Source organism: Argentina silus (assembly GCF_951799395.1).
Source record: "Argentina silus genome assembly, chromosome: 10".
Classification (NCBI taxonomy): Eukaryota; Metazoa; Chordata; class Actinopteri; order Argentiniformes; family Argentinidae; genus Argentina; species Argentina silus.
Window position 1 is genome coordinate 1,567,081 of NC_139664.1, and position 10,786 is coordinate 1,577,866.

The following is a 10,786-nucleotide window of genomic DNA, read 5'->3' on the forward strand; positions in this document are numbered from 1 at the left end:
CCCAGGCCCGTCCCAGCCCCACAGCAGGACCACTGCTGCCCCCTACAGGTGGAGAGGGGAACTGCAGCAGGAGGCCCATCGATTACTTCTGCCAGTATCTGGACTGGGACACGTGGGGAGACATCGCCCAGTGCACCAACACAGGTCCCAGTCTGTCCAGTCTTCCCAGTCTGTCCAGTCCCCCCAGTGTGACCAGCCCAGTCACAGCCAAAGAGGTGGCCCAGTTTGTGGGGATCCACATCGCCATGGGAACGTTGAAGGTGTGAATATCAGTTTGTAACTATAATATTATTCATGTGCTAGCTACAGTATGGCTTGATGTCACAATGTCACTCGTCCAGAAAGCCGCCATACTCATTTACATAATTAATTACATGATGAAAATCATATGATGTTATAAATAAACTAGACTAACATATGTATATTATTTTGCCTCCCCCCACCACCTCCCCTCCCCTCCTCCTCTCCCCCCCTCCCCTCCTCCTCTCACCCTCTCCCTCCCCCTCTCCCCTCCCCTCTTCTCCCCCTCTCCCAGTTCCCCAGTCTGAAGCTGTACTGGCAGTCCTTCACCAGAGTGCCGCTGATCGCAGACGCCATGTCAGCCACTCGCTTCTCCCAGCTGTCCTCCAGGCTGCAGCTTGCCTCTCCACCAAGGGGCGCCAGAGAGCCTGCTGGAGACCTGGAACACGACCGTAGTATCAGTAGTGACCTCAAAGCTGGGGGCACCAGAGAGCACGCTAGAGACCAGGGACACTGTGGTACCGGTAGTGACCTCAGAGCTGGCGACAGTGGCGCTGCAGGTGTCCCTATGGAGGGAAACACCGCACACAGTGAAGCTAATCTTACTGTTCGATCAACGACACCTGCTGGGAGTGGTGACACTCATACCAAAAACGGTCAGACAGAAGCTCTCATCACTCAGCCGCCGGCAGCTGGAGACTCACAGGAGTCTTCCTCCACAGCTCACACCAACGAGGACACGTCCAACCCCCAGGAACCCACTACAATCACCCCCAAACTTGACCCTCTCTGGAGGGTTCGACCTCTCCTGGACCGCGTACGGTCAGGCTGCCTGGCACTGAGGCGAGAGGGAGACCACAGTGTGGACCAGTACCCCGTCCCTCTGACCCCCAGGGGGGTCAACAACGCCCAGCCCTCCCTGCAAAGCCTGGTGGTGGTGGGGTCCGGAGGCCTGGTGTTGAACCTGGAGCTCAGCCTGGATCTCTCAGACAAGGAGGCCACGGTGGAGAGGATGGTCCCCAGGGACGGGGTGGCATTCCTCTGCAAGCAGGAGCTCTCCACCCCCGCCATGCTGGAGCGTCTCCTACAGGCGGGAGTGCTCGGTGCGGGGCAGGTCGGGGGCGCCAGGGGGCAGGTCGGGGACGAGTTTGAGAGCTCGGACGGGAGGTTGACGCTGAGGAGGTTCCAACGCCACGGCTTCATCCTCTCCACTGTCGGGAGGAGCCAGGGCAACATGGCCGCCCTGGGCGACTACTTCGAGAAGGCCCAGAGAGCAGCCAGCCTCAACAGGGACCTGCGCCGCCTCTACAGCACGCCTCTCTCAGCCGCCCCGCCCCCCCCCGCCGCCGGCTGGCCCCAGGCCGTCCTCTGGCACCTGGTTGACCTGGCTCTGACCAACGCTTGGCTCCAGCACCGCCAGGACATCCGCCCCGGGTCCGAACCCCTCCCCCTGCTGTCCTTCAGGCTGGAGGTCTCCAAGACCCTGATCCTCCCCAGCAGCTCCAACACCCAGGACTCTGCCCCTCCGCAGCCCCCCGCCCAGAAGCCCCAGGCCTCCGGAGCCCAAGCAGACCCCGGCCTGCTCCAGGACACCCCTCTCCCTGACGCGGTCTCGCGGTACGACGGGTCGGGCCACTGGCCGGAGCAGCTGGGGGAGGGGGAGGGCGAGGCGGGCCGGTGTCGGTACGGAGGCTGTGAGAGGACATCCAGGGTGCGATGCCTCAAGTGTTGCGTGTTCCTCTGCATCTCACGCAACCATAACTGCTTTCTCAACTTCCACAGTCGGGGGAGGTTGTGAAACCGGACCCACCGATCTGCAGTGAACTGGACTGAAGTCTGAATTGTTCATTTATTTGTATTTATTAAATCAGGTTAGATTGTTTTCTTCTCTCTGAATCGAAATCTTCCCTCTGACTCTTTTTGTTGATGAACTCAGATTTCAGATTTCCCTGCAAACATTCAACCTCTTCTTATGGGCTTCCTTTCTTTCTTTCTTTCTTTCTTTCTTTCTTTTTCATTCACCACTACCTTGCCTTGTCGGTGCTCCTGTCCGTAAACTGCTTCCATTATAGTGCTGAGCGTTGGGAACTTGATGGCTTGTTGGATGTAACTGCTCGCTGTCTGTTCACAGTGTTTGTTTATGGGATGGGTAAATTAATGATGGCCATAAAACCAGTATCCTCCTCTGTAAACCAGTATGAAGAAATGAGACATGTTTCTGAAATAGTGATTTCCAGTTTAGTGCTCCATTATTTTTGGTCCGAACCTTGTTTAGTTGTTTTTACAGAACATGAATTTCTTGCATGTGTTTTTGACATTCCTTGTAAATTAAATAATTGTAATTTATTGATCTTATTTCGTTGAACCTCAGTTGGACGTAATAAACGTTTGATTTTGAACTGTTTGTGTTTGTGTTTCTCTTATTAGATTCTTGCCCTCCACAAAACCACATATACACACACACACACACACAAATCAACAAGTGATTTTATTTCGATCTGTATAATTACTATTAGATCTGTAATGATTGCTATTATGATGATCTCATCTTCACCAGATGAGGAGAAGAACCTGAAGATGAAAAACCCAAACACTCTCCAGTCACGTGACGGGGTGAGTTCCCGGGTGAGTCCTCAGCCAGCTTCCTGCCGTGGAGGGTTCGGGTGAGTTGCGGCTAACGGCTGCTCGCAACTTTCAAAAAAAAGCTGCCTAATGTACCCGCGATTATTTACACCTAAAGCTCCTAAAGCTCCCTGCGCATTTAACATGGCGTAGTATTCCACGCGTGGTTTTCTATGTAATAAACTTTCACATTCATTTGGTGAACGTCTTCCTCCTTCCCCTTTTCGAACTGTGTTAGTTAGCGGCTAGCTGGCTAGCTAGCCCGAACTTGAGGCTAACGCCACTAGCGGCGAGGAGCTCACGGCTCCGGGTCCCAACGACCCTCAGCGGCTCCGGGTCCCAACGACCCTCCCAGCGGCCGCGGGTCTTAGTTCTGCACATGAGATGATTTATGGCTTTGTTGCCGTTAGCAGGCTAGCAGGCTAGCTGGCTCAAGCCCACTTATGTGCCCCGTTCCGGGGAGTTGCTAGCTAGCTAGCTAAGACGGGAGGCCTTGTCGTTCTGGAGCCTAGCTTCAACCCTGTGGCGGAGGGAGGGAGTCAGGGAGGAGGGAGGGCAACTCACCACAACCCGGCTGTGTTTACCTTCAATTAGCGACTCTTTAGCCAGTTAGCGATGAAAGGGACGACGTCCACGTCTGTCTGAGTTAGTTAGTTAGTTTTGCTCATTTCGCACGCAAGCTCGCCAGGACACTAGCATAGAGCCAGTCTGTTGGCTAGTAGCTGCTAGGTAGCTAGCTGACAGTTATGTTTGAACAGCCACAAGGCGGCTTGGAGGTTTGTCTTCTCAACTGATGCCATGATCGGATCGTGTCCAGTTAGTGTCATTAAAATGTGACACAGCTGATTGTTTGTTTGTGTTTCGTGCGCTTGAGTTTTAAGGCGTTTGTGTGGTATGGTTCTCACATCTCTCCCCCCCGTGTTCGGGGGTTCATTCCAGGCCAGTAGCAGTGATCGCTCGCAGGTCAGCTATTCTGTAACCATGGACGCAGACATGTTGGACATAGAGGAGATAGTACTCGGGGGCGCCCCAGACCCCCCCTCCGGCCTCCCCCCGGCCCAGCCGGTGGTTAAGACGTACACAGCCAACACGTTCAAGCCCCCGGCCCCACCTTCCATCCAACCTTGTGAGTAGTGGGACAGACAGTCTTCATACAGACACACATGTTCCACAGTCTGCTTCCAGACCACTGTATCTAGCATGTTGTGTATTTGACAAAAATGTGACTCCTATAACTAGTTTGATTTGATGACTATTGTGATGCCACTTAGATGGAGGGGCTACACTTACCGTCTCACTGTTAGTTCTATTGATCGTATATTGTGTATTCTAGTGTTATTACTGATATGTTTTATTCCTGTCCTTGTATTTCACTGTTGAAACGTAGCTCATTAAAAACATTGTGCTGCTTACTGCTGTGTCCTGTGCATTTATAAATGGTAAATGGACTGACCCACCCTCGGTCTCCCCCTCTCCCCCACCCCCTGTCTCCCCCACCCCCTGTCTCCAGACCAGCATGAGAACCTGCAGTGCTTCCAGTGCTTCATCACCTTCTGTAACTCCAAGGCCAAGGAGAGACACATGAAGAAGAGCCACCGTGAAGAATACAAGCAGCAGCTGCAGCAGGTAGGCCGCCACGCAGTCACATGAGCAGCAGGTAGGCTGCCACGCAGTCACATGAGCAGCAGGTAGGCCGCCACGCAGTCACATGAGCAGCAGGTAGGCCGCCACGCAGTCACATGAGCAGCAGGTAGGCCGCCACGCAGTCACATGAGCAGCAGGTAGGCCGCCACGCAGTCACATGAGCAGCAGGTAGGCCGCCACGCAGTCACATGAGCAGCAGGTAGGCTGCCACGCAGTCACATGAGCAGCAGGTAGGCTGCCACGCAGTCACATGAGCAGCAGGTAGGCTGCCACGCAGTCACATGAGCAGCAGCTGCAGCAGGTAGGCTGCCACGCAGTCACATGAGCAGCGTGGTTCTGGGTCGCCTTTATTCATGTCAGTATGCGGTAAAAACGACAGCTGAAACACTGAGTTAACTGAGGATCAGAGTAACGCGTTGGCTTGTCATTGGTGATCAAAGATCGTTACTCTGTCGTTATTAAATGTCAGTTTAATTTGCTCTGGAACGTTGAGAGTGGCGGAGCCCCTCTTCCATTCTTCTGTCTCTGTCCAGACTGACACTCCAAACAATAACCTCTAAAACCAGACAGCAACATTTCACCCTCCAGGCTTTGACTACGAACCAATAGGAAGTCGTCTGTGACCTGCCATTTCCTCATGGAATGTTGTGTGTGTCTCCCAGGGCGACACGCTGTTCACCTGCTACGTGTGCGACCGGACGTTCCCGTCCTCCGAGGAGCTGACTCAGCACCAGTCCTCCCACAACAAGGAGGACAAGCCCTTCAAATGCCCCCACTGCCAGGAGAGCTTCAAGACCTTCTCTGAGGTCAGTCAGCCCCCCCAGGGACACGGTGGTTCTGTCGGCTCTCATTTCTGTACTGTGAAACGTGCTAGATGTAGGTCATCCAGGGCACAGGGGGGTGGCTGGTATTGGTACATACACGTATTTGTGTTTTGACATCAGATATGTGCACTTCATAATGACGTCTCAATGCTGAAGTAGAATTAAGTAGGATAATAGAATTAAGTAGGGTAATAGAATGAAGTAGGCCACAGCATTGCTTGAGGGTCACTGAGGCTTTTCTCCATCTCTGAGACTTCTCTGTAGTCAAGACTTTCTCTAGAGTTGAGACTCTTCTCTAGTTAAGACTCTTCTCTGACCTCTGACCTCTCCCCTCTGTCCTGTCAGCTGACGTCCCATCGCAGACAGGTGTGTCCGGAAAGACAGTTTGTGTGTAAGGACTGCAGCGAGACCTTCCGCAGCCCCGCCCTCCTCCGCACCCACCGCCTGGTGCAGCACCCACGCCCCGCGGGGGAGGAGCCTGACCACCCCGCCAAGACCCACCGCTGCGGCAAGTGTGGGAGGGGCTTTGAAGCAGAGGCGGAGCTGGTGAGTCATCAGGAGAACCACGCCGGCGACCAGCACTGCAACGGCGGGGCGGCCACGCCCACCAAGCGCCGAGGACGGCCCCCCGCAGCGTCCGCCGCCGGGGAGAAGAAGGTGAAGAGGAGGAAGAAGAAGGAGGAGGGGGAGGCGGCGGAGGAGGGGGGAGAGGCCGGGAACAACACAGAGGAGACTGGAGAGGCAGCAGCACCACCACCACCACCAGCCCAGGCGGAGAGCAAGGGGAAGGCCGGCGCAGGGAGGAGGGGCCGTCCTGCTAAAGCAGCAGGGGGGGGAGACAAGGAGGAGGGGGCCCCCGCCGCGGACCCCCCGGCCCCAGAGGAGAAGAAGCCCAAAGCGGCCCCCGCCCCGGCCCGCCAGCACCCCTGCCCCGACTGCGACCACGTCCTCCCCTCCCTGGCCCTGCTGCGCTCCCACAAGAAGGAGAAGCATGCGGCCAGGAAGGCCCACCCCTGCCTGGAGTGTGAGGAGAGCTTCGCCCGGCCGGACCAGCTGGAGGCCCACCGGGCGCGGGCCCACACCACCGGCCGCTACGCCTGCCCCATCTGCAGGAAGAGCTTCGGCCGCGAGAGCAACATGAAGGCCCATCAGAAGACCCACCCCGAGGAGGAGCAGCAGCAGGAGGAGGAGGAGGAGGAGGAGGAGAAGAAGGGAAAGAGATAATTTCGGCCTAGAGGGTTGTTTTTCTGTAAAGGGATGGGGGGGGGGGGTTTGGTGTTTTATTTTGAAGGGGGTTTGGGATGAGTGAGAGCAGATATTTAGAGTTTGGAGTGTTTTTAGAATGTGAGGCAGACGGACAGGTGAGGATTTTTAGCAGGATTTGATAACAGTCATGTCAACAGGTGGAGCTGTGAGTTAAAGGTATTTCACTGGTGGTTCAGCATTTGCCATTTTTGATTTTGGAATGTGTGTCATTCTGTGAGGAAGTTGTGGGTCGTTAGGTCACATGATATGACTGACTAACCAACCAATCACTGTTGTGTAAACTGTCCGTCAGTCACCTGTGTCTAACCTTGGCAAACAACAGCAGCAATTTAATAGTACATTTTGGGCATCATCTTAAAATCCTTTTTTGGTTAATTTGCCATAAATGGTGATCATGGTAAATGAGTGTAAATGTTTTTGTGTTTGTGTGTGAGTGTGTGAGCAGCTGTCATGTTGAATGGTGCAGAGCTGCCCTCTTCCTTTTGTTTTTATGATTATTGTTTTTTAAAAAGCATATTTGAGTTCTGACGAAATGCAGCAAAGTGTGTTTTAGAAGCCTCTAGTCCGGGTCACTTTTGAAAGAGATTGTTTGAACACTTTTGAAAAGCGGACGAGCTGGATTGGAATGTCCGGATTCACAGTTTGTAAAAGAAATGATGTTTTATTTATATACTGTTCTGGCTCACATAGTGGTGAACTGTTAAGATAAAATATTTCAATCATGAATAAGTACCTAATTTCTGAACGCACAGAGTGTAACATCACCTGTGTAGGTTAAAGACACGTTAGTTTGTTGGGTCTGATGGTTCTTCTGTGTTCTGTTTCCATCCTGAACAAACAATCGTTGTCATGTTGACGTTTAAGTCTGTGAGTCAAACGACGGTCATCCTGCCACCCCACACACCTGCCATATGTCTGTATTTATTAGATTTAATTTGAATTATTAGGATTAATTTCAATGTCTTAAGTATTTTATGGAACCAGACATGGTTGTTTGATGTGTCTTTAGTTGGATAAAGGAGATGCTGTGACTACGGAGGCCTGGAAGGAAACTGTCAATTAAGTGTTCTTATTTCGCTGTGTTTCTCCCCATTGCAACATGCCTGGTCGCTCTGCCAATGTGGAATAAAGGAAGGCGCCCTAAGGGCTGCCAGTCACTCTGCCCACTGTGTGTCTTCCTGTCCTCCAGCTGCCCTAAGGGCTGCCACAGTCATCACATTTAACAAGCTAACTTTGTAGTTCCCTGAGGAGAAATCACTATTGGATCATTAGTCTTTATATTGACTTGAATATGCTACAGTAACTCTCTCATACACATTACATAACTACAGTACACACACACACAGTATATTTCAAGTCATACTGTTCATTGATACACACATCCTAGATTAGTCAAAGAACCCAATCTAGAATCCCTAGAGTAGAGCTGTGTGACATCACTGGCCAGCGTCTAGCAACTGTTGATACACATAAAGGATTTTTAATTGAAAATTCGGATTGAAAATTCTCATCGTTCATTTTGTCAAATAAAACATCCTCTTAAGTCCACTGGTAAACGAAGGGGAGGCCAGGCTATCTGCGGACATCCAAACGCAATCGCTCACTTGACACAGGTAATAAAGGAGTGGAGGCCGTTTTAACACTTTAATATCTTCGTACTTTTTGTCGCCGAGATTTAAAAGTAAAAAGAAAATACAGTCGCCGATCCTGCCGTTAAGATTGAATAGGCCTGGTGTTAGTTTAAAATCCTATTACGCCCTCTGCTGTTTCCTACAACAAACTACGCTTAACAACTTGTTCACTATAACTATTTCCTATGATATCATTGTGTGAAGTTAGAATAAACGATTACGTATTACTAAGTTAAGCTATTTTGAAATACATAGTTTATTCTTAAATCAACTGTCTTTATAGTAAACACTGAGTCACTAATAATAAGATCTCATATTGTTGAACTACATGTCTTTGTGTGTCGGCTTGTTTAATGAATTTGGTCTCCTCTTTTGACATTTGTTGTGTGTTTCTGAATTGCCAGCTTCAATACGATCCCTGACCTGACGGCTGGACAGTTGAATCAAGACATGTCATATCCAGTCCCACCAACAGGGGGAGGCAGACCTGGGTATTTATATCAAGGTACTGATCATCTTCATGACAGCCACTACCTAGGTCTATAACTAGTGGTTCATTGATTATGGCCACAACCTCATAGCCATTTGACAGACTCTCTCTATATCTCTAAGTCTGCCGTTCCATATTTTAAGGCCTACATCATAATCAAATTCCTGTCGTCACCACAACAATGAAGTGTGGATTTCTAAAACAGTTTTTTTTTTCCTGACCCAACAGTCTCAGTTCACATCGGTCTAGTGATTACTTACCATGGTTTCCTTTTCCCTCAGTAAGCTATTCTACGGCCCCAGCACCGGCCCAGGAGGAGGTCGTGGTTCTGAATCTCAACATGGTGTTCTGCCATTACTGTGGCTGGAGGCAGAGTGTGAGGCCTTCCAGCTGTGGGCACTGCCCCCTGCCCTCCTCTCCTGCCCCCTCTCACTGCCCCCTGCCCTCCTCTCCTGCCCCCTCTCACTGCCCCCTGCCCTCCTCTCCTGCCCCCTCTCACTGCCCCCTGCCCTCCTCTCCTGCCCCCTCTAACTGCCCCCTGCCCTCCTCTCTTGCCCATGCGGGCTCCTGCTCCTCCTCTCCCGGGGACCGTGTGCCCGACATGGACCCAGACCCAGACAGCGCCCCGCTGGACTCCTCTGGGGACCCCTCCCTCTCAGTTCAACCAGCTTGCCCCCCCCCCATCTGCCCTGAGGCTGAGGTATCTGAGGCTGGGGTATCTGAGGCTCAGGTGCCCCCACCCCCCCGCCCCGCCACACAGCAGAATCCCCTCTCTGCTCCAGCTGGTCGACTGCGTCCAGCACCGGCGCCGGAGCAGCCAGACAGACCCAAGGCCCCGTGGCCCCGCTCGCTGAAGCCTGGCGCGTCGTCTAAAGGACCCCGGTGTCCCCACTGCTCCCAGTCTTTCCCGCTGCCCTACCTCCTGCACCGCCATGTGGAGGCCAGCCACAAGCACCCGTGCATCTTCTGCCGCCGGGTGTTCCCCGGGCCGGTGATGCTCGCCCACCACCAGGCTTGCATGCACTATGTGCCCCGCGCCTGCACCCCGGTCCCTGCCCCCTCCACCCCCCCGGGCCCTGCCCCCTCCACCCCCCCGCTCCCTGCCCCCTCCACCCCTCCCACCCCCCAGCGCCCTGCCCCCTCCACCCCCCCGGGCCCTGCCCCCTCCACCCCCCCGCTCCTTGCCCCCTCCACCCCTCCCACCCCCCAGCGCCCTGCCCCCTCCACCCCCCCGGGCCCTGCCCCCTCCACCCCCCCGTGCCATGCCCCCTCCACCCCCCCGCGCCCTGCCCCCTCCACCCCCCCGGGCCCTGCCCCCTCCACCCCCCCGGGCCCTGCCCCCCGAGCCAGACGTGGTCCTGGCAGGAGGCAGGAGCAGCCCTACCCCCGCACCCCCCCGTCCCACGTCTGCTCTGCCTGCTCTCGACGCTTCGCCTCCCCAGGCCTGCTCCGCAGACACAGGTAGGACTTTGGTATCAACACTACTGTACTACTGATCCATCGGGGATCAATACAGTACCTATCTCTCTCTCTCTCTCTCTCTCTCTCTCTCTCTCTCTCTCTCTCTCTCTCTCTCTCTCTCTCTCTATCTATCTATCTATCTATCTATCTATCTATCTATCTATCTATCTATCTCCCTGTAGACTTTGCAGTGTATACTGCAGCCAAAACCGCTTCGTGAACTGTTGTGATTTTATACCAAAGGCTCCACCTCTGTTCTGTCCTAGGTGCCGCCCCAGGTTCGTCATGTGTACGGCTTGTGGAAGCTATTTTGGCAGCCACCATCTGTACCGGGAGCACAAGAGCCAGGGAAGGTGCAGCAACGAGTGGAAGGCCTTATGGGGGACGGTGGCCCAGCCAGGGGCCCAGCCCAGCATGGCCCACCCTCAGGGGGCTGACCCAGCAACCGTGCCCCAGGCTTCACAGGCCTCCGTGGGAGGCCGCATCAGAGCTCAGCTCCCGAGGGAGTCTCCAAGCCCTCCCAGGACTGAGTAGAAGCAGGATCGCCGTCTCTCTCCCTCCCTCTCTCCCTGCTTAGACCTGTCACAGTACACTACCGGCACAATATG

The 10,786-nt window shown here is 53.8% G+C and overlaps 1 protein-coding gene across 2 annotated transcripts; it reads left to right on the forward strand.

The window, feature by feature from the left end:
- Window positions 1-2,884: 2,884 nt before the first annotated feature.
- Window positions 2,885-7,759, forward strand: LOC310810331 (uncharacterized protein). 2 transcript variants are annotated; one of them, XM_083678039.1, is made up of 5 exons: window positions 2,885-2,903; window positions 3,802-3,988; window positions 4,373-4,488; window positions 5,169-5,312; window positions 5,676-7,759. In XM_083678039.1, the coding sequence occupies exons 2-5, from the start codon at window positions 3,844-3,846 to the stop codon at window positions 6,552-6,554; spliced, it is 1,284 nt and encodes a 427-aa protein (XP_083534165.1). In that variant the 5' UTR covers window positions 2,885-2,903; window positions 3,802-3,843; the 3' UTR covers window positions 6,555-7,759. The 2 variants fall into 2 exon arrangements, with proteins under 2 accessions (XP_083534165.1, XP_083534166.1); XM_083678040.1 differs by lacking the exon at window positions 2,885-2,903 and adding an exon at window positions 2,927-3,037.
- The last annotated feature ends 3,027 nt before the right edge of the window (window positions 7,760-10,786 follow it).